Source organism: Trichomycterus rosablanca, chromosome 1 (genome assembly GCF_030014385.1).
Source record: "Trichomycterus rosablanca isolate fTriRos1 chromosome 1, fTriRos1.hap1, whole genome shotgun sequence".
NCBI classification, from domain to species: Eukaryota; Metazoa; Chordata; class Actinopteri; order Siluriformes; family Trichomycteridae; genus Trichomycterus; species Trichomycterus rosablanca.
In genome coordinates this window covers 65,057,463-65,082,340 of record NC_085988.1, presented here as the reverse complement: position 1 = coordinate 65,082,340, position 24,878 = coordinate 65,057,463, and the positions used below count along the sequence as shown (strand labels likewise).

Here is a 24,878-nt window from a genome sequence, read left to right as displayed (position 1 = left end):
AACCACTGTCTCTATTTATCTATCCTCCAGTGTTGGCACTGGACTGTAGGATGACTGACTGTAGGATTTGTAGTTTCTACATCAGTATAGTATGGTACACGTACAACGCAGGAACTTTTTGACCATTTTTTATCCATGCTCTCATGATGACAAATAAAGTACAAGGGATCTTCAGAAAGTTTCCGCACTTTTATATTTTGGTTGGAAACGGTGAGGGTGGAAGGAGTAGTAATATAATAGCTTATATATTTAGCGCCATCTGATTTCCACCTTTTTGGACCGCTCAAAGAAGCTTTAAGAGGAAGAAGATTTTCATGTGATGATGTGAAAGCAGCGGTACATCAGCCATCAGTGGTTACGTGCTCAACTGAAAACATTTTTTGCTGATGGCATTAAAAAGTTGGTATGACGATGGGAAAAATGCATCGAAAGATAGAAAAGTGATGTCATTTGTTTTTTTAATTCTTAATAAATTGAGTTTAAAAAAGTGCGGAAACCTTTTTTTTTCTCTTTTATTTATGCATTTTTCTCCCATTTTCTCCTGATTTTAGCGTAGTCAATTTGTCTTCCGCTGCTGGGGGATCCCTGATTGCAGTCGAGGTGGGTATATTGCTGCTCACGCCTCCTATGACTTGCGCGCAGCCCTTAGCGGAACCCTGTTTCACCTATGCACTCTGCACAGGCGCCTCACTGTCTGCCAATCAGTGTCCTTACACAGCATTTGTAGACCCCACCCACATTGTCCGGTCATCCCGCCCTAGCTGAACCGTGTCTGCTGCAGGCACTGCCAATTATGTCCACTAGATGGTGCCCAGCCGACCTGTGGCAATGGCAAGTTTCGAACTGAGGAGTTCAGGGCGGAAACTTTTTGAAAAACCTTTGTATTTAGAATCTGAATTACGCACTTTCCCCTTGTTACATTCAGCTTTCATATAACTTGCATCCACCATGCCTCAAATTATTCTTGCTCACATAAAACCATTCCTAATTAATGCAGATTAAGTTATTAATTAAACAGGTTATGCTCACCACAGATAAAAAAGAGAAGGGAACATTGTATTTAAAATAAAAACAAGACTCTACACCTTTTACACCAAACATGACACAGAGACAAGTTAAGCATAAGCATAAAACATGACTTACCAAATATAGCCTATTGGTCTTGTAAAATTCCAAAACAGACAGATACATAAAATTTTCATATGTTTTCAAGGGCAATGCATGTGAAAATGGATAAACCCATATGGCATATAAAATTTTCCTTCTGGTGAATCTGACAGGCTGCCAGCTATCTTTTCCACCACTATGGAATGATCGTGTTTTACACTTGTAGCTTGTAGTAATAAAGTTTCTATAACCTAAAACATCTTCCCCCCACACACACACTTTTTTGACAAACATCCAAACTCTGTATTTCTTTTCACATTTCTCTCTTTATCTGGCTATAGCCAAGTTTAATCTGTGAATATATTTGCATGTAAACATGTTAGATTTAAAAAAGAAAGAGCAAAAGAGACAAATACTTAAAAGGGCATGAAAATGATGGGAATACTTTTTAGCTCCTGCACTGGCAGAGCCGTTTTGGGCATTCCACCTGTTTTCGTCTTGATCTCCCCCCCCCCCCCCACACACGATTTATGTTTCCTTTGATTACATTAATGTGTCTCACATGTGTCTTGTTTTGTTGCCTTGTTAACTGTGTATTTAAACTCCCTTGTGTTCAGAGACCAATGTGAGGTATCAGTGACTATCCAGAAACTGTGATGAGCATTTCCACAACTAAATCAGGTCACGGCCTTGTCCTCGACCATGACCTGGGTATCTTCAATCTTGATAACACAACTAATAACACATGACAGTGAGCCATCAATGCCCTCTGAACAAAAAAGGATTGTTTACATGTTGGGGCTTTATCTTCTTCTCGGCCACTATGACATATTGTGAAATAGACAAAAATCATGTCAGACAAATGGCTTTACAGAACTCCTGTGGCTTGGCTCATGGCTATCTTGCTATTTCTCTCTGCACAAATATAATTAGACTCCATATAATTCATTAAATGAATTTCACTGTGTTTATGAGACTAGGACTCACCAATGCAGGTCTTGCTGTCAGAGTGCAGGGCGTATTTCTGGTGGCACCCGCACACCGGTCCCATTTCTGTGTCATCACAAGTGTGCTGGCAGCCTCCATTCCCATAGTTACACGTCACTGGCAATGCATAATGACTGTGAGAGAAACTTAAAGCATTGGCACGAACATACACACTTTTTTTAAACACTACATGATCAAAAAGACACATCCACTTCTAGCAAAAAAGCAAGCATACAGACACAAAATTCCTATAGACAAACAGTGATGATAGAGGAAGAGATTGTGGGGCCTGCCACCAAGTGGTCAGGGGCTTTGTATTCAGGCCCTCCTCACTGGAAGAGACAGCAGCCTATAATCTGACTAGACAGCATCCTATAATCTTACTGCCGGACTAGACCTGCAGTGTAGGTTGGACTAACTGGTAAAAGAAAGCTGCAAGGTGGAGCAAGGCAGTGTCCACGTTTTTGTGAACTAAGGATAGAAAAGAACGGCTGTTCATATTTGCACAAATGCTTCTTGACTCCTGCAAGCAATGGCTGAGACTCAATCTCAAGGAGCCAGAGAAGATTGTCTACTCCCAATAAGCACAGCAAAACAGGTCCAGTGTCCAGGTGCAGGCTCAGATACCAAACTCCCCTACATCCCTGAGTGGGGATGAAGCATGCAGTTCCAAAATAAAGACTTTTAATCTTCAACCCATTTGTTCATAAGCCTAACTCTTGATTGTATTTCTAGGTATGATAGTTAATTCCCACAGAAATTTACCAGCTCCTGAGCAGTTCTGTTGGGGTAGCCAGGGCATCTCTAGTGGGATCAATCCCAAATTAAGTTTGTTCTAGGAGGGTAACCATCATTATTCAAGGCTAACTCATCATTACTTAATAAGACTATATAGTTACCTAATAAAGTGTTAATAAGGTACATTTAGTCAAAACATGCTTTCAGAAACTGCACTAAACTAAATTATTTTTTCAGTTTGTTAACACCAAGTGCCAGAATCTGGAAGGGACGTCATGTCTCCCTTTAATTTTTTTATTGTAATTTCTATATAAGCCAAAATCTTAGAAGTGCTAGACATTATAGTAGTTTATGATGATACAAACAAAAAATACTGGAAATGTGTGTACACACACAAAAAACAAAATTTTTAGAACAAAACAACTTTTGCACGTCTTGAACTCCTTTGGGGAGACTGTCCTGAAGTTTACTGAGGTAATCTTCTGGTGTATTTTATTTGTTTGTATCTTCATAAAGAGGCGAACCAAGCGTCCAAGGTTGGAATAAAAACCAAAACTGTCAACTTTTGCTGAGGGGAAATTTATCCTGATGATTAAATGTATTAAAGAACCAGCAAAAAACATGTCCGCTATTTATTAAACACAGCTTGGAAGCTTGGGTGCAAGAATGTAGCCCTTGCTTCATTAATAGCACTTTGAAGCTTGATTAAAGTTTGTTTAAAAAGAAAGCAGGAGCACTGTCTTCCTTTTTGTGGATGGCTAGTCTTGAGCTCAGCACAAAAAGTAAAGTTCACTTGACTGTTTAAATTCTGGTTTTAGAATTTACCGCTCCACCAAATGTATATTAATGTTCTGAATGTATGTTTCTAACCCAGCAGATTCTGTAAGACGTTTTTTTAGGCGTAGTGTTCCAATCATTCGGTTACAGAAAAATAATACCAGTGATCTTCAGCTAACAGGTGCCTACTACATTATGTTCATATAGTACACTGACATACTCTTGTTTATTCACTCTCTGACTGTACAGTATGATTTATGTTGTCAGCATGTTGTGCATTACAAAATGTTACATCCTGCTTGGATCATGGATTTCATTTCTGTTAGACATTGTCAGTGAATAGAATATAATGTTTAATTCATGTTTCTCGGGGGAATTTTTGTAATGGCCTTTCCAACAATAGTATCTGTTCAGAAACTGCCATATGCACTGTGATTGATTCAACAATACAAAAAAAATGTAATTTTTCCTAAAACATGTCATGCTTACACACACACACATACCCAAGCTCCTCTTTAATCATGCATGTTAAAACGTCTCACAATATTTCATTCCTGAAACTACCGTGGAACATAATGTGTTGCCAAACTAAGTGTAACTAATAAAAAACTGATTCTCTTTCTCTCCTGCCCAGATTGCTGTCTAGTGGACTGGTTGGGGAGTTTAGGTATTCATAAAGAAGACACTGATATGTTTTCACCATGTTCTAATTTTACACATTACATTTTTTTTTATAATTTTAACTTATTAAAACCAGGTAAACAGTCTAATGTGTAAGAAATACCCCACATAGTATATTAATTTGTAAAAAATTTAATTTGTCTGAAGGAATGGACATTCAGATAACTTTTTAGCTGATTTTGCACGAGCCCTAGGTAAACTGTACAGAAATTATCATAGTGTAATTATGCCATAATGTAATTTAGGTACCATTAGCACATTTTTATATCGGATATGACTGAATGAAAAATTTAAAGCTAAAAATTTAGTATTTCTGTAAAGCTGAAAACTGTGCTTTTATCAATGCATTTTTCATGCTATTTTTTTTCCATTAATGGAAAAAGTCAATTATTTTTTATCATGTTAAAAACCTTATGTAAATGTCTCATCATTACTGTTAAGCAATGGTTTAAACTCCTGTAAAATTTGTCAAAATGTTTTCAACATAACTAGGTTTTAAAAATGTTTAATTACTATCCACAGTGTTACAGCTTAAATTCTCTGAGCGTTGCTTTAATCATATGATTGCAGACGTCTTTGCCCCAAAAAGATCTGAGCCATGATTCCTCCTACTCAAGTGTTCCAGAAAATTTAACTTTTTAGCTAGAATCCAGATGAGACTAAAGCAAATCAACAAAAGGAAAAAAAACAAAATTCATATAAAACACTAAATTTACAAAGAGTGCTGTATTTACAATAAATCTAAAAGATGAACTAATTTGCAATATTTTATGGGATTAATTAATTAATTAATGGTTCTTAACCTTATAAAATATAAGCAAAATATAACAGTTTTTAAAGTTAATTTTTTATTTTGCATTAAAATAATTTAATAAATAAATAATATACGCTGTTGCTGGTTGGTTTGGTTCAATACTTCATAATAAATAACTAAATAAATGAAATTACTTACCTTGTACCTGGTACCTTGTAACTCAATGTCCCCTAAGCTCTAAATCTTTGAAACTCAATACCCTTCATGAAGAAATTTTAAATAATGTATTTATTGAATTTCAAATTAACAATAAACAGTCGCTTTGCTCAGCACTTAGCTTGAGCGGTGTAGTAAGACGTCATCAAAGTGCAAATATAAGACGAATCTGCATTTGTGTGGAATAACCATCAGATTCACTCTGAAAGCATCCACATGTATCTGTGTTTAGCTGGATTTTCCTCCTGTTTCACTTTTAAACTTGTGTTACAGCTCGGGGTTCTAAGAAATTGTAAGAATCAGCTTTTTATTTCAGTGTTCTTTATATTATATTTGTGTTATTGTCAGTGTATAAGAGTAAAAACAGCCCCATTATTTTACATTAGCCGAAAAATAGATAAAAGTCCATGGGACCATGAAACACATTAACAGGTTTCCCATACATCCTTATGGGAAAAAATATCTTAAAACTCAAAACCTTTTAACCTCAACGCCGCTCTCAGAACCAATTGACGTCGAGTTTCAAGGTACCACTGTAATTAGATTCAACCCCCTTCAAATTTAAACCATTTTTAAACATTTTTTAAGTTTGATTGCATTATCAGGGGCTAGTCTGCTACAATTAACACAAGACAAAGGCCAATGGAGAAAGCTAACCTACAGTATCTATGCAGCCAACCATCCCAAAGTGATGACGGCATAGTGATGTGATATTACTTGAAGTTACTTTTTGGGGCAGGGAAATTTAAAGTTAATTGATGAAGTAAAAAAGTACTCAATAAACAAATAAAATAATGATTTGATTTTGTGTAGTAACTGGACGCCTACACAGAGTCTTTAATCTATAAGCATTAATATAGATTTGATGCCCCCTTTGTAGCTATAACAGCTTCCACTCTTCTGGGAAGACTTTGTACAAGATTTTGAAATGGGACTGAACCAAACAACTAAATTCTAAAGTAAGATATTATTATTAATTATTATTATCATTATTATTATAACCTGACTCTCAACTTGACAACGATCTGTAAGTGGAGAGAGCATCAACTACAGGCCTCTATCTTGGAGGGGGGCTAAGTAAAAGCAAGGCTGGAGGTCGGAATGTTAGATGTGACTGAGTTTTGCTAAGGTAGTGAAACAACGTACATCTGCAGTCCTGCTGGTTCTCGGCCAGTTCAAACCCTGGTCTGCACTCGCATGACACACCACCTTTAGGACTCTCTCTACAGATGTGAGCACAGCCATGGTCCTTATTCATGCAGTTCATTCCATCTGGAGAAAAAAAGAGAAAGTGAGAGAGAGATTAATTGTACAGCTGAAAGATGTGTATGTGATCCACTATAAACAATCCTCAGGCAGACTCCTGGAGATGGACGTGTTATATGAGAGGTGTAAATTAGCTTAATGTTTCTGCCACAGGGCTCTTGGTACATCCAAAAAGACAGTGACATTACCACTGACCCCAACAATTCCAACAACAACAAAAAATCTCTTAGTGAAAACACATTTACACATTCTGAATCAGTTTTTCTGCCTTTCTATCTTTTTTGTCTTTAAAAAGTACAAACTAGCTTTTTCTTTGCTTTCTCTTTAACTAAAAAAAATATGATACATACACTGATCAGCCATAACATTAAAACCACCTCCTTGTTTATACACTCACTGTCCATTTTATCAGCTCCACTTACCATATAGAAGCACTTTGTAGCTCTGCAATTACTGTAGTTCATCTATTTCTCTGCATGCTTTGTTAGCCCCCTTTTAGGCTGTTCTTCAATGGTCAGGACTCTCCCAGGCCCACTACAGAGCAGGTACTATTTGGGTGGTGGATCATTCTCAGCACTGTAGTGACACTGACATGGTGGTGGTGTGTTAGTGTGTGTTGTGCTGGTCTGAGTGGATCAGACACAGCAGGACTGCTGGAGTTTTTAAACACCTTACTGTCCCTGCTGGACTAACAATAGTCCACCAACCAGAAATATCCAGCCAACAGTGCCCCGTGGGCAGCATCCACTAATGAAGGTCTAGAAGATTTCAAACTCACACAGCAGCAACAGATGAGTGATTGTCTCTGACTTTACATCTACAAGGTGGACCAACTAGGTAGGAGTGTCTAATAGAGTGGACAGTGAGAGGACACGGTATTTAAAAACTCCAGCAGCACTGCTGTGTCTGATCCACTCATACCAGCACAACACACTCTAACACACCACCACCATGTCAGTGTCACTGCAGTGCTGAGAATGATCCACCACCCGAATAATACCTGCTCTGTGGAGTCCTGGGAGGGTCCTGACCATTGAAGAACAGCATGAAAGGGGGCCAACAAAGCATGCAGAGAAACAGATGGACTACAGTCAGTAATTGTAGAACTACAAAGTGCTTCTATATGGTAAGTGGAGCTGATAAAATGGACAGTGAGTGTAGAAACAAGGAGATGATTGTAATGTTATGACTGATCAGTGTACATACAATACAATTAATTTTGTTCTACAGTAGAAGAAGCTTAAAGAAAAAAAAAGTTCAAAAGAGAAACAGCTAAAGCCTTTACTAAACACTACAAAGTGAGTTACTACATTTAAAAGACTGTATTGCATAATTATGTAACACTGTTAAGAAATTCAATCAACTGCTTTGCCTAAATGGCAACATAAGATACAGCGAGAGATAAAAAGGCACTTGTCAGTCTCTAATAGGCATCTTAAGCTTCTTGCAATGAACAATGAACTACAAAGGTTCACATAAAAGATCTCTGTGGTAATGCCATGGCATCCTGCACTACTTTTCTTGAAGTTGAGGCTCTTCAGAAACTCTTGGGATGCTTGAGGGGTTTGCTGCTTTTCTTATGGTCAGAATTGAGCATGCCTTGATCAGCCTAATTATCATGCCGACATCCTTCACAAAGCCATTAAGCACTTGAAGAACAAAAAGACTTGTTTGTATTCATCTGTGAAACAGTCAACTTCAAAATGTTTGGCACCTGTGTTAAGCGGTGTAAGAAAAGGTATAGAAAATAAATCTTACACTAAATTGTTTTTAAAACTCTAACCTACATTACATTTTAAGTAGGTTTATTTCAAGAAAAATGCTAAAAATGTATTATTTGTGGAACCTACACCTGTTGTCATATTAAAAACTTGATTTACAACCCCAAATCAGAAAAAGTTGGGACAGCATGGAAAATGCAAATAATAATAAAAAAAAAACACATGATGAACATGAGATATTTCATGTTTTGTCTGGTCAACTTCATTTCATTTATTAATAAACATCCATTCCTGCATTTCAGGCTTGCAACATATTCTAAAAAAAGTTGGAACAGTAAAGCATTTACCACTTGGTAATGTTGCCATTCCTTTTCACCACACTTGAATGACGTTTTGGTGATTTAGTGATTTAGTGTTTCAGGTTTTATTTTGTTCCATTCTTCCTGCAAACACTTCTTAAGATGTGCAACAGTACGGGGTCGTCGTTGTCGCATTTTTCCTTTCAAAATTCTCCACACATTCTATATTGGGGACAGGTCAGGACTGCAGGTAGGCCAGTCCAGTACCCATACCCTCTTCTTCCGCAGCCATGCCTTTGTAATGTGTGCAGCATGTGGTTTTGCATTGTCTTGTTGAAAAATGCATGGACGTCCCTGGTCCGGAGCACACGGCATCCATTTTCTTTCCAAAAAAGTCCTGGAATGCTGATTCATCTGACCACAATACACATTTCCACTGTGTGATGGTCCATCCTAGATGCCTCCAAGCCCAGTGAAGTCGACGCCACTTCTGGACATGGTTAACAAAAGGATTCTTTTTTGCACAGTAAAGTTTTAAGTGGCATTTGTGCATGTAACTCTGTATTGTAGTTCTTGACAAAGGTTTGCCAAAGTAATTCCTTGCCCATGTGGTTATATCAGCTATTGTTGAGTGGCGGTTCTTGATGCAGTGCCATCTGAGAGATCAAAGATCACAGGCGTTCAGCCTAACTTTGCACCCTTGGTCTTTATGCACTGAAATTTCTCCCGATTCCCTGAATCGATTCTTTGAGGTACATTGTTTTCAAACATCATAGCCCTAAACTGCCCCCATCCCAACTTTTCTGGAATGTGTTGCAGGCCTGAATGTAGCAATGGAGGTATATTAACAAATGAAATGAAGTTGAGCAGACAAAACATGAAATATTTTGGGTTCAAACTTTCTGCAATCAAATAAAAGTCAAAGTAAATGTAAGGAACACTGTGTTTTTATTTTATTTGCATTTTTCATACTGTCCCAACTTTTTCTGATTTGGGGTTGTAAAACATATTAAAAATGGAAAAGCCTTTTAGTGTTTAAATATAATTAAAAAAAAAGATTTAAAAGTATTTATACATTTTGCATGTATATAATTAGATTTTAATTTATTTAACAAGCTGGCAATTTACTAACAAACAACCCTGTGTATAATTTTTTAGATCAGTTGTTTTAAGTAGTTTTTTTAAGACTGAGATAGTCAAGAAAAAAATTAACATTTAAAACAATCCAGGACTCTTTTTTGGTTTTAAAAGAAGTGTTGGTTAAAAAATGTAAGTTCCTAGTGATATTTATACAAATCCCAAATTGATTGATGAGAAGAAAAGATTTATTAAAAAAGCTGGGACATTGTACTAACATGTGCCATCCCCAGTGGCCATTAAATAAAGAAAATTGTATAACCTTAAGAAGAAGTGCTGATGATGAATGACAAGAGGAGACACGATGCGAAAGACTACAGCAGTGAGACAGAAAATCTTGAGGAAAAACAAAATTGAAGGAAAGACTAAAATTTAATGTAAGGTAAAGTTTGGTGTGTTTTAAATGCAAATGTTTAGGGTTTATGGTGCCTTAAAGATGAAGGAGTACTGAGTTATTACAGGGTTTTAAAGTAGTTTTTATACAAATTTAGCAAAGATACCCTATAATGTGTATTTGCATCCAGTATGAAAAAAGCATGAAAAGCATGAACCTGACTCTCTTAAACCTAAATGAAATAGAACTCTAATTAATATGATTGCTAACACTTGTATTAGTTTTACTATTACATGTCAGAATGACTGTTGTGAAAAAAGGTCTATTACACCAGGTGCACAGGACATGCATGAGCTATACATACACGTTGTATAAGTTGAATTAATTGGAAGCTCGCTATTATATACCAATTTTACATTTGAAATGCCAAAAATCGCAGAATTTGACATAAGATCACAATTTTGCATCAGCAAGGCCATTCTCAAAGGTAAATTAGCAAACTGGATACTCATGATGTGCTATTCAAGCTGTTAAAAAGCAATTTTAAGAATCAAAGAGGTCAAGTGCAAAAAAATATGTATAAATATTAAACGGCTAAACAAAAAAATATGTGTCATGCAAACTGCACCTGGAGCAGCATATAGTATGTACTCTTTAATTTACATTTATTTTATCTGCCCGCCACATCTTTGGAGAACACCACTTTCCCAGATCTAAAACATTACTTGAATGTGTGCCTGTGTGTCATGGTGTCGGAGAGTGTTGTATGTTTGTGTGTGTGTATGTGTGTGTGTTTATGTGTGCGGTTGCCCGTAAACCAACCACTTAAGCTTCTCTAATCAATGCTGTAAAATGCCAGGGCGTAGTATGAAAAGAAAAGCTCTTTTCAAAGCCGTGTGTATGACAATTTATACAACTGTTACAGCAAGACTTACAGCAGCTTGTTCCATGTCTATCAAAGAGGCTCATGTCACTTTAGCACACCAAATAGCAATAAAAAAATTAACAATAGGCAAAACATTCAGCCTCTTATGAGACTATACAGAATTATTTAGCTAAACAGATCAAAGATGTTCTCTGCCTGCTTGATAAGTTCTGCATTGAATAGTCAAGTCAAGTCAAATTAATTTGTATCACGCTGTTTAGAATGGACATTGACTTAGCAGCTTTACAGATTCTAGGACAAAAAATCCTGGTGAGCTAGCCAAGGGCAGCAATGGCAAGGAAAAGTCAAGTCAAGTTTATTTATAAAATGCCTTCAAAGACATTGAGTGTCGTTCAAGATCAGAACAATAATAAAATATCAATTACTTAAAATAGTAATAAAAGACATAACTTGTAAACATGTAAATAAAACTATGCTAAAACCTAAAAGCCTGTGAAAATAAGTAGGTCTTCAAGTTGGATTTAGAACTGTCAGTTGTGGGGGGGCATCTTAATAAAAAGTGGCAAGCTGTTCCATAACTTCGGGGCAGAACCGAGGAAGCCTGGTCACCTTAAGACCTCAACCGAGAGTGTGGGACAGTTAACAGCAACTGATCAGAGAATCTTAGAGTTCTAGAGGAAGAGTGGGGGCAGATAAGCTCAGATATAAGCCAGATGGTAAGGAAGGGGTTCTGCTCTTGCATGGACAAACCAGAAGGTTCTTAAGGTTCCAAAACTTTTTTTTGTTCCTAGAGCTGGTTTGTTGTTGTAGATGGTCAGAGCAGTCTGTTATTAGCCTAATTTCTGTGCTATCCCTGTTCTATCCACTGTTTCCATTGTGAGCTGTGAATGTTTTTGTGTCTTTAATTCTTTTAATTTGGCCACCTCTTAATTTGCGATTATCCCCTTTTTTGTAGGTGCCTTTCTGCCAAAATATTGTTGTACTCTAATTAAACTTTAACATTTGAGTTCTATTTCCATTCCTGCAGGTGTGTGGATTCGCCTCATTCTCCAGTAGCAAAGCGCATCCAGCTATCTTACTCCCCCACATTTTTGGATAGACTTTCCACAATATTTTGCAGTGTGTCTTTGAGCATTTGTGCCAATTCAGCCAGAAGAAAATTTTTAAGGTCAGGCACTGATTGTGGACAAGAAGGACTGGCTCAAAATCAACGTTCCAATTTATTCCAAAGTTCAAGAAATTTATGGTCAAGGTTCTGTGCCAGCCACTAAAGTTTCTCCAAATCAAACTCATCAGATCATGTCTTTATGGACTGAGCTTTGTGCAGAAGGACGCAGTTATGCTGGAATGAGAGGATTTTGTGTGGATGCTTGGATTCAGCACGTAGCAATCCTCTGAGCTTTTGTAGTCTACCGCTTGTTATGAATTGCTTGTTATGACAGTGCCACATTAAAAGTACCTGATGATGTTTGTGTACTGAGAATCAATTGTATCCACATATTGTTGGCTGTGTAGTGTATTATGACAAAGAAACCAAAAAAGTAGATTTATTTATTTATTTAATAGCATTTTAACGTAATGTTTTACACACTTTGGTGGGCGGCACAGTGGCTAAGTGGGTAGCACTGTCACCTCACAGCAAGAAGGTCCTGGGTTCGATCCCTAGGTGGGGCGGTCCAGGTCCTTTCTCTGTGAAGTTTGCACGTTCTCCCCGTGTCTGCGTGAGTTTCCTTCAGGAGTTCCAGTTTCCTCCCACAGTCCAAAGACATGCAAGTGAGGTGAATTGAAGATACAAAATTGTCCATGACTGTGTTCGATATAACCTTGTGAAATGATGAATCTTGTGTAACGAGTAACTACCGTTCCTGACATGGATGTAAGCGAAGGGTGAAAACATGACGTTAAAATCCTAATAAACAAACAAACACACTTTGGTTACATTCATGACAGATTCACCTCACTTGCATGTCTTTGGACTGTGTTTGGGCTCCCAAAGAAAACCTACACAGACACGGGGAGAACATGAAAACTCCACACAGAAAGGACCTGCACCGCTCAACCTGATGATCAAACCCAGGACCTTCTTGCTGTGAGGTGACAGTGCTACCCACCAAGCCAACGTGCCACCCCCAGAAAAGTAGAAAAAACATACATAGTGACACATAGAAATTGTATCTAAAGTATCTAGTGGTTCAAGTGTTTAGCCACTAGGTTACTAGTCCTAGTAACCTAGTATACCTTCATTGCATGTACCACTTCATGATGTCTTTTGACTTTGTTCTTAGAAGTATTAAATAAAATACACTGCCTGGCCAAAAAAAGGTCACCACCTGGATTTAACTAAGCAAATAGGTAAGAGCCTCCCACTGGATAATTACTGCATGGGTGATTATGTTTCAGCTGGCAACAAGTTATTTAACCCTAACTGATGCAGTGAGTAGCTTCTCATTTGTTAAACAACCATGTCGAAAGACACATCCTGTGGACGTGGAAAAGATGTTAATCTGTTTCAGAAGGGTCAAATTATTGGCATGCATCAAGCAGAGAAAACATCTAAGGAGATTGCTGATGCTACTAAAATCGGGTTAAGAACTGTCCAACGCATTATTAAAAAGTGGAAGAACAGTGGGGGAAACATCATCTTCGAGGAAGGAATGTGGTCGGAAAAAAATCTTGAATGATCGTGATCGGTGATCACTTAAAAGTTTGGTGAAATCAAATCGTAAAAAAACTACAGTAGAACTCAGGGATATGTTTAATAGTGAAAGTAAGAGCATTTCCACATGCACAATGTGAAAGGAACTCAAGGGATTGGGACTAAACAGCTGTGTAGCCTTAAGAAAACCACTTGTCAGTGAGGCTAACCGGCAAAAATGGCTTCAATTTGCTAGGGAGCATAAAGATTGGACTCTGGAGCAATGGAAGAAGGTCATGTGGTCTGATGAGTCCAGATTTACCCTGTTCCAGAGTGAGGGCGCATCAGGGTAAGAAGAGAAGCGGCTGAAGTGATGCACCCATCATGCCTTCTGCCTACCGTTCAAGTCTGTGGAGGCACTGCTATGATCTAGGGTTGCTGCAGTTGGTCAGGTCTAGGTTCAGCAACGTTATGTGCCCAAAGAATGAGGTCAGCTGACTACCTGAATATACTGAACGACCAGGTTATCCCATCAATGGATTTTTTCTTCCCTGATGGCACGGCCATATTCCAAGATGACAATGCCAGGATTCATCGGGCTCAAATTGTGAAAGAGTGGTTCAGGGAGCATGAGACATCATTTTCCCACATGGATTGGCCACCACAGAGTCCAGACCTGAACCCCATTGAGAATCTTTGGGATGTGCTGGAGAAGACTTTGCGCAGTGGTCCAAATCTCCCATCATCAATACAAGATCTTGGGGAAAAATTAATGCAACTCTGGACAGAAATAAATGTTGTGACATTGCAGAAGCGGAAGTGGAAACGATGCCACAACGATTCTGTGCCGTAATCAAAGCTAAAGGCGGTCCAATGAAATATTAGAGTGTGTGACCTTTTTTTTTGGCCAGGCAGTGTATTTTAGGCATAAATGTTACACTTGATAAATAATTTGTAGATATTAGTGCTACAAATACAAAAATCTTCCAGTCAAATTTGCCTTGAGTTTATTATAAAAGTTGCTATTGACTAAGTAACAATCATGATGATGATTATAGGTAAATAAAAGAAACTCAATGCACAAGCTAAGCAAACCCCTTCTAATGCACAACATGGGTCAAAAATGACCCATATTCATCCATTCAAGAATATTTTCATATGCACATTTGTCAGTTATTCATGTATTTGCTGTCTTAGCTAATAAAAGCTATCTATACTAGAATATGTAAACAGCTAGCAAGCAAATAGTATTGGACATGTTCAAGATTCAAGAGCCTAATCTTTGGTTGTCTTTCAAAAGATCAGTAAATATGTTTTTGACTACAAACACTTACAACTGTCAGTAGTTTCTGTCAAATTCCATAGTAAATACATAAGGGTCAAGCAAAAAAAGCAAAAAATATAAAACTGAAATAAGGATTTGTGATGATCAAAAACAAGTTAATTGAAAAATTCATGGAAGCTTGAATGACGAAATTAATTTATTGCAAAGATATAGAAACTAAAAACTCAGTTGGGTCACTTTTGACCCAGGTTGTGCATCAAAGGGTTAAATGTGTTTAAAAGCCAAATTACATGAAAACAGCAGGAACAACAGTAACACAGTAAACAATAAGCAATTAACTGCTTATTTTTTATATAAATAATTGTTTTTTAACTGCTACTAGAGTTTAAAGAGTTTAAATACTGTTTACCCTTACTGGTCTCTTTATTAGGAACACATACCCTGTAAGCACTACTTGTTGGTATACAGTTACCTTCCTTGATCAGTGGACAATCTCTGACAGAAGAGCTCAGTTAGTGCATAGACTGAAAGTACCCCCCATTTGATATACTGTATCTAACAACTTAACATAATGCTGTAGCATACCAACCACACACACACACACACACACACACACACACACTCACACACACACACAATAGAGCCCTCTTTTCCGAACCATCCTTTTTGTAAATGCCATTTTAATTTAAATCTGTCAGACTCTTTCTACACACAATGCTATAGGTACTAAGCCATGAATTTCAATGAGATTCTGTTTTCACCGGCCACTATTGATGCCCTTCAGCCGAGGACATCTTTCCAATAACCCTCCCCAAGCTCTTCATTAAACACAAACTCTCACTCTCTCAGGTTATATTAAGCTCTCCCACTCATGAGCAAACACACACATAAACGGCAGATTGGAAATTCACGCGACTTCCACTGCAATTTTAAAACTGGACCACCAAACCTTTGTAATGTCGGCATACATTTAGCTCCAGTATTACTGTCTTCTTAGTTGCAGATGGATTAAAAGGTTAATGAAAAATGAATGTGTTAATTAGTTTAATCTTACACTAAGATCTCAGATAAATCTTATCTTTTATTAAAATTAATCGATTCCATTATTGTTTAAATATCCTTTCATATAATTTAACATGAACAAAGCCACACAGTATGTGTTACAATAATTCACACCCCTGTATTAAATTTTTTAAATTGCTGGCCAAAGCCCTGCAATAGACTGGCACTCTGTATTCTTGAGTGCATTGTTTCCTGGTAAAGCCTGGTCTGCCGTAACCCAAGACAGGAAGAAGCGGTTGATGAAAATAAAATAAAAATTGATAATGCAAAATGTAACAAAAAAAATAAAGCATATTGACATTAAACACAGATAGGTGAGTTTGGCTCAAAAAGAAGAATACAAAATAGCCTAATCACTAATGTTAAGTATGCTAAGTATCTATGATGATTTGGAGCTGTGATGTTTTGGGGCTGTTCCTGTAAATGTCCTGGAAAGCTTGTAGAGAATACATGGTATTAAACATCCAATAAAATCTTTCAACAAAAATTAAAACCAAAGTTATAAAAACCTGCTTAGCTTCTGATATGAAACTTTTGATGTTGAAATGTATCTTGTAAGACTGCATAGTGTCTGATGAGAAGTTTAGATGTTAAGATACTGTGGCAAAAAAGTGTCCAACGTGGCTGGGTTTCAAGGATTCATCACAGGGGAGAGAAAGTAAGAATGGGTAAATATATAGCCAATCATTTAGGATGTGATGTTTTAGTCATGTCATAAGTAAGACGCTCAGTTACATTAGCAATTGGTTAGACAAAATGTCCAAGATGTCGAAGTCTAAAGCAGCTAAAAACACGACTCAGGTAACTGTTGGGGGTTTTATAATGACTGCCATGAAATGTGGCACTTTTGTTTAAAAATCTGTGAAATTTGTGATTTTTGAAAAATGAAATCCGTGAAATTAAGCACATTTTCCCGTGAATTTAGTAGGGCCCTACTCATAAGGTTTTTTTTTTAACGCAATTTTAAGAGGTGGCTAACATCTTAATACTGAGTGTTGTGACTAAGAAAAAAACTAATTTTAACCCTATTTGTTTTCAGCCTTTACATTTTTAAGGTTGTAGTCAAGTACTACATGCTGCTGTTGTAACCAAAGGTCAAAAATTAATAACCACCTTATTGACTAGGTAACATCCTATGGCAGTCACTGAGCTCTTTAATTAAATAATTACTAATCTCATTGTTTTTATATGAAGATCACATGGTGGTTACCTGTCAGCAAATGGAAACAGCCAGAACCACTAGTTAGAAAAGGTGTTTATATCATTTTTGACACACACCCAAAAATAGACACAAACCTCCACTATATGCACGTTTAAAAAGAGGCTGATTCTTTCCGTTGACTGGAAAGAGACAGAAGCAGAGTGATGGCAGTTTTTCCCCTCAATACTAATATTTGAACAAAGTATTTATAAATTAAGGAAGACAGTGGTAAAGTATCCAGTGCCCAGTTACTTTCAACACCTCTGCATGTGCGGGTGTGGGTAAGTGGATTTGTTTTCTCACACTAACCCATCTGACTGTACAACCCCTAAATTAGAACAAAACAAAAACAAATATCTTCTAAGAGACTAGACAAAGTTACGCATGGCATACAAAAAAGTGTTAAATAAAGTAAAAAAATATGTGAACACAACTATTATCCTACTGGAAATCGTATTAGACCTTCCCACAGCTATAATAGCATCTATTCTTAAGAAAGACCTGTGAAAACTTGTAAGGAAGAATGTGTCTGTGGAAACATGTTCCCTGTACACCGATCAGGCATAACATTATGACCACCTTCATAATTTTGGATTGGTCCCCCTTGTGCTGCCCCATACGCAACAAACTGTGATGCACTGTGTACTCTGACACCTTTCTATCAGAACCAGCGTTAACTTCTTCAGCAATTTGAGCTACAGTAGCTCGTCCGTTGGTAGCTCGTCCCAAATGTGTTCAATGAGGTTTGAGTCAGAGCTCTGTGAATGAAACACAAAACCTGTCAAATTATGTATTTGAAGATCTTGCTTAGTGCACAGGTAAATAGTCCTTCTTGAAACAATTACCACCAAATTAAAAGCATGTCTATGATTTTATACACCTCTTGTACCTGAAACACCTAAAACAAATAATTAAGAAGGGTGTCCACATACATTCTGCAATTTAAAGTATATTCTGTAATGTATTCCACTGTGAAAAATTTAATTGGATTTGTTTATCAGGAGGCCAATGTGTAAAACAATTTTCACAAAACTACTATGTGATAAACAAAAAGTCAAGCTTTGTATACTACTAGTAGCTGTTATTATATTAGCCACTGTAACCTCTATGAGATTGTGCTTTTAATCTACTCTATTCATGTAATGCATTTCCAGTGTAGGTAGGTATCAGATAACATTTGACCAATAACACCCAGAAAATGCTTGATCTTTTTACCATTTGAAGATGCTATAAATATGCAACTAACCACAGCAAGTAACAGTGGTCAAATATTTTCAGACAACCAATAAGTTTGCCAAACAACAGTGTACAGAGAGGAGGAAGAAAAACACTGACATGGCCAATTTAGACCGAAAAATCCCTTTGATATACTATTCCAATCTCAACGGGGTTTAAGTCCAACTATTACTCAACATTGTCAGGAGTTCTAGGGGGTAAAAGAGGGAAACACCACCACCATGTAAACAAAGTTAAACTCTTGCTGTCAGGCATCTCAGGCTCTGAGGCTTCTGAGATGAACCATCATATGGTGGAAACATGTACTGTGGACAGATGAATCAGTATTTCAGATATTTTTTTGGAGGAAGTGGATGCTGTGTGCTCTGGACCAAAGATGATCCAGACTCTTATCAGTGACAAGTCCAAAAGCCTGGGTCAGTCATGCTAAGGGGTCGTGTCAGTGCCTTTGGCAATGGTAATTTACACTTCTGTGATGGCAGCATTAATGGGAAAAAGTACATTTAGATCTTAGAGCAACATATGCTGCCTCCAAGACGTCATCTTTTCCGGGGATGTCCATGCAAGACAATGCAAACTGTGGAAGAAGCGAGTACAGGTACTGGACTGGCCTGCCTGCAGTCCTGGCATGTTCCCAACAAAAAATGCAACAACAACAACCCCATGTTTGCAGGAAGAATGGGACAAAAATAAAAGCTGAAACACTATATCACTTGGTATCCTCTGTGCCAAAACATCTTTTAAGTGTGGTGAAAAGGAATGGCAACATTACAAAGTGGTAAATACTTTACCATCATGACTTTTTTGGAATGTGTTGAAGGCCTAAAATGCAGGAATGGATGTTTATTAATAAATGAAATAAAGTTGACCAGACAAAACATGAAATATCTCAGGTTTATCCTGTCTGCAATGAAATTCAGTAACCAGCAAAACCCAGATTTGCCATGAATTTAAAACTGCTGCAACATGGATGACTGTGCGCTGTCAAGTTTGACACTGTCATGGGCTTGAGGCTGCCACACCAAAAAAGAAGTCCCTGCTTCAAAACTGGCATTTAAAGCTCAACAAGATTTGTTTTGCTGACCACATGCATGAAGAAAAACAAAGATGTGGAGCCTGCTCAACTGAACAGTGTCACTTGTGTTCCCGCAGCTTTTAAATCATGGCCAAATTTCGAGCTCAATATATTTGAAATGAAAGAAGAGTTGCAGAAACCACCACCAGGACATACACGTCCTTTAAAAAGCTACCTTAGTTTGAATAATAATACACACACAAATCCAGACATTTCCACTCATGAACTCTGCCCTGAGTGCCAGGATTCTACAGTCATAGCATAATGTTTGCCGGGGATACAGTCTGTGTGTCTGTGTGCGTATGCTACCACTGGCATAATTAGGAGTGACATACACTTGTTCCTGCCATCATTAAGGATGTATGCTGTCAACTCTGCAGTAAATAAATGTCCATCAGCGTTTGTGTGTGTATGCTTTCCCACAAACTGAAAATTCAGACTTTCACAAACCTGTTTCTTCTTCTGTTTGTTTTATAATCTATTTTTATCTGCTGTCCAACAATGCTGGCCAATTTACATGCATAAAGTTATTGTATAACTGCATGAAATCAGTTTGGCAATAAATCAAACACAAGTTGAATACATCTAGGCAACTGACAATAAAGAAGCTTAGAGATAGTAATCATACATTTTGTATTGATAACTTATGTATTGCCTATAATTGTCCATTTTACTATAAAATTGACCATAAAGGTCCATTATTTAAATTAAACACTTTTATTATTAGACCCTTGTTTACTTCTTTAAGATTCACCCTGTTCATAGGTAATTGTAATGCAGTGGTAGTACTAGACATTAGTACAGTGGCAGTTGTAGCCTAGAGGTTAAGGTACTGGATAAGTAAGCAGAAGGCTGCTGGTTTAAACCCCACCACTGCCAGGTTGCCACTGTTGGGCCCTTGAGCAAGGCCCACACTGAATTGCTTAGATGCAAAAGCGTCTGCTAAATGCCAAAAATGTAAATTTACCATTAAGGTACTGGACTAGTAATCCCAATGTTGCTGGTTTAAGCCTGCCCACTGCCAGGTGGCCACTGTTGGCCCATTGAGCAAGGTCCCTCACTAGCTTGGACTGCATTTGGTTGCAAATATTAGTCACCTTGGGTGGCTTGGTGTGTCTGTAGATACTCAAAACAATAACTATACAAAGTATAGTATAGTCTTTCTGTTTTGACCTAAAGTAAATATAACACAATTAAGAAAGCACAATTTCACCACAGTTCAGGGTTTTATTTTACAGCTGGATGTTGAAAATATTCACTCTTTAATAAGTTGACTTCAAATATACACACTGGCCAAGACATACATTTAATAGCTACAGACTGAATAAGTGATCTTTCCTTTCTGTCAAGCAGTACACACTTTAATAAACATCCCAAAAAAGTTGGGACAGTAAAGCATTTACCACTTGGTAATGTTGCCATTTCTTTTCACCACACTTGAAAGACGTTTTGGCACCGAGGCGACCAACTGATTTAGTGTTTCAGCTTTTATTTTGTCTCATTCTTCCTGCAAACACGTCTTAAGATGTGCAACAGTACGGGGTCGTCGTTGTTGCATTTTCCGTTTCAAAATTCTCCACACATTCTCTATTGGGAACAGGTCAGGACTGCAGGCAGGCCAGTCCAGTTCCCGTACCCTCTTCTTCCGCAGCCATGCCTTTGTAATGTGTGAAGCACGTGTTTTTGCATTGTCTTGTTGAAAAATGCATGCATTTTCATCTTTGGTTCGGAGCACACACATTTTCCAAAAAAGACCTGGAATGCTGATTCATCTGACCACAACACACATTTCCACTGTGTGATGGTCCATCCTAGATGCCTCTGAGCCCAGAGAAGTCGACGCCGCTTCTGGGCATGATTAACATAAGGCTTCTTTTTTGCACGGTAAACTTTTAAGTGGCATTTGTGCATGTAACTCCGTATTGTAGTGCTTGACAAAGGTTTGCCAAAGTAATCCCTTGCCCATGTGGTTATATCAGCTATAGTTGAGTGGCGGTTTTTGATGCAGTGCCACTAGAGGGATCGAAGATCACAAGCGTTCAGCTTAAGCTTGAACCCTTGGCCTTTATGCGCTGAAATTCCTCCCGATTCCTTGAATCGTTTTATGATATTATGCACTGTAGAGGGAGAAATATGCAAATCTCTTCCAATCTTTCTTTAAGGTACATTGTTTTTAAACATTTCAATCATTTTCTCACACATTTGTTGACAAGCTGGAGATCCTCTGATCATCTTTGCTCAATAAAGACTCAGCCTTTCCTGGATGCTGCTTTTATACCAAACCATGATTACAATCACCTGTTGACATCACCTGTTCGGAATCACATCATTTAGTTTTTTCACCTCATTACTAGCCCTAAATTGCCCCGTCCCAACTTTTTTGGAATGTGTTGCAGACCTGAAATGCAGGAATGGGGGTTTGTTGACAAATGAAATGAAGTTGAGCAGATAAAACATGAAATATCTCAGGTTTAAACTGTCTGCAATGAAGTAAAAGTCAAAGTAAATGTAAGGAACACTGCATTTTTATTTTATTTGCATTTTCCATACTGTCCCAACTTTTTTTGTAAATGGGGGTTGTAAATGTTCATTAACAATCAAGTAAACAAGGACCTAGTTTACTACCGAAGAAATGTTTATGTAACATTTTGTCATGACTACGATTGTGTTAACGCACAGTGTGCCAGATGAAGTGTTAAAAATGAATCTGTGTAAAATAAAAAATATGCATTTTAAACGTTAAATAGGCTTAACAGTGAGTGTGAACGTGTAGTCATGGTGTGTCTGCAGTTTCACTCTTGTGCTCATAAATCATCAGGCTGCATTGCTTCAACACTGTCTGAACAGCAGCATTGGCGCCGGTTTGAGTCTGTGCATTAATAATTTTCCCTATCAGTGAGACAGACAGAAGAGTCAGAGACAGACAAAATTGAGAGAGAAAAAGAGAGGGCACAGAGATGAGCAGATCTGAAACTATTTTAATTATCTACACTAAGGGGGGCTTTGAACAAACTAACACATTTACACTCCAACACAAACACACAAAATACTGACCAACAACTTCAGTTTTCTAGAATCATTTAAGTATCCCATCACTTTGGTTGCTATTGGCACTGCCTGGCATGCTCAGCCTTGTGAGATGAAGACTGGCTCTCAGCATGGTAAACACCTCCCCCAAATTCCCAATTTACAACCTATTAACAATTGCCAGGATTTCTGTGGTTGAGCTAAGAGAAGAATTTACAAGGATATTATTTTCACTACATGTGGGAATATCTAATGTCATATTTAAGTTCTTGTTCTGATTTCTATCTCCATATTAGGTTAAACTACTAGTAGTACAGCCTTGTCCAAATTAAGCCATGATTCTCCTTGTTTGTTTGTTTGGCTGAAATTCCTCGCTGAAGGTCAGATTTGCCTGGCTTCATCCTCTGGCCCATTCAGCTGTAGTTCTTGTGTTCTGGTTTCTGGTGGCCCAGCCGGTAAGCAGAGGCAGCGTTCTTGTGCATCCTGTGTTCCTGTAGATTTTACAGGAATACATCTTGGACTGGAGTTTGGTCCAGTGGCTGGTGTGACAGCTTTTTTGTGTTTTTGTCATGGTTGGATTACTCTCTTCTCTCTGTCTAGTACAGGGGTTTTCAACCTTTTTGGACATGCGCCCCCCTTCGTGTGCCAACAGCGAAGTTTTTTCAAACTGAACTGAATAACATTAAACGTGCGTGTGTGCGTGGTCAGTTAGAGTAATGAAATATGTCTCCCATGGGTGAAAAATGAATTGCTTTAGTTTTAGAAGTAAAAAAATCTCGTAATGCCACGCCCCCCGGTCAGGCACTCGCGCCCCCCCAGACAAGTACTCGCGGCCCCCCGGGGGGGCGCGCCCCACAGGTTGAAAACCCCTGGTCTAGTAGACTGATAAGCATTAGGTTGTAACTTGATGGCGGACTGAGTAGCTGGCACGGTTGCACCATAATGCTTCTACTTTTCCCATGTTGTCCCTGTGTTTCCTGTCAGTTGCCTGTCTTTTCCACTTTCATACCCTGCCTTTGGTGTATTTCTTAAGTTTTGTTAGTTTAGGTGACGCAGCGGTAAAAACACACGCTGCAACCAGACTGGGATCTCGAATACATCGTATCGAATCTCAGCTCTGCCTTGCCGACTGAAGGCTGAGATGCCACATGAACAACGATTGGCCGGTTGTTCAGGTGGGCGGGACTAAGCCGGATGTGGGTCTCTCTCTGTCAGAATGGTGCAATTACGACCTCTGCTGGCTGATTAGAGGCGCCTGCACAGAGATGGGGAAGGAGTGCTCTTAGGGTGTGTCTCTCCAAACACAATGCTAGGTGGCACAACACTCGTCAATGTGTGGGTGATAAAATGCATGCAGCTTGCTGTCCACATGTCGGAGGGGGCATGGGTTAGCTTCAATCTCCTCAGTCAGAGCAGGGATCGGCATAGGCAGAGAGAAAGCACAATGCAATTGGGCAATTGAACGCGCTAAAGGAGGAGAAAAAGGGAGAAAATGCATTTTAAAAAAGTTTTGTTAGTTTACTTTTATTTACTTTTAGCTTTGTAAGTTTATTTTGACTATTATGTTAGTTTACTTTAATCAGTTTTTTTTGTTTTCATGGCCTTTCAGTCTCAGTATTTTTCTGTCTTGGTTAAGCCTCCAACAGGGTTACACCTAACATCTCTGTTGCGAAAGGGCTCACCACCTTCTGACCCCATGACAACTGAATACACTTTGTCTTGTAAGAAAAAAAGTAGTTTTTTTTCTACTTTTTACACTTTCTTTTTTATAAGCAAATGCTATGGCACACTTAATGATTGTTACATATTTAATTCTCCCTCTTACCTTTAGTGGATGTGTCCTTAAAAATCAATCAAATGTGGAACAGAGGTGTTCAAATTCAGCAAATACTATGTATACACTAGCATAAATTACTTAAAGTTTCTGGTCAATGACAGAGGCCAAACCATAGAGAACATGCACTGTCAACAGAGTCACACTTTTCTACAACAGACAGATGGCACCAATCACAGACACACAAACACACACAAATACACAAATCACTCAACTGCCCTTTGTGCTGAGAGATGAACTGTAAACACCCACCATATATGCACCAACACAAGAATCAGGGCACAGGTTGTCAACTAGAGACAGTAATGAGTGTGTTTTATTTTTAGGTGATGTGATTTACCATGGGAGTGTGTAAAGAGTGTAAAGAGCCCAACAAGAGATAACCCTTTGGTTCTTATTGCATCCACATCAGCCAGCAGTTTTATAGATGCTGATCTGGGTAGGAGCCTGGGGCTACCCACCTTACCCCTAGATGCTCTACTTTTTATTTCATGTAGTGTTTAGAGCAGTTATACCTACCAAACCCACCTCCTCACCTGGTGGCTGGGTACCATATTCCATTACTCTTGACATAGGCTTTAAGGCAGTGTCTTATTCTGGACTTCTCATGGCTACAGTAG

The 24,878-nt window shown here is 38.2% G+C and overlaps 1 protein-coding gene across 2 annotated transcripts in view; it reads right to left on the bottom strand.

The window, feature by feature from the left end:
- scube1 (signal peptide, CUB domain, EGF-like 1) overlaps positions 1 to 24,878 on the bottom strand; it is a 129,364-nt gene that overhangs the window by 45,766 nt on the left and 58,720 nt on the right. For both annotated transcript variants that reach the window (XM_063005349.1, XM_063005356.1), the window contains exons 5-6: positions 6,407 to 6,532; positions 2,095 to 2,211 (exon numbers count right to left, since the gene is read on the bottom strand). In XM_063005349.1, the coding sequence (XP_062861419.1) occupies positions 2,095 to 2,211; positions 6,407 to 6,532 (243 nt within the window). The remainder of the gene's footprint in view (positions 1 to 2,094; positions 2,212 to 6,406; positions 6,533 to 24,878) is intronic.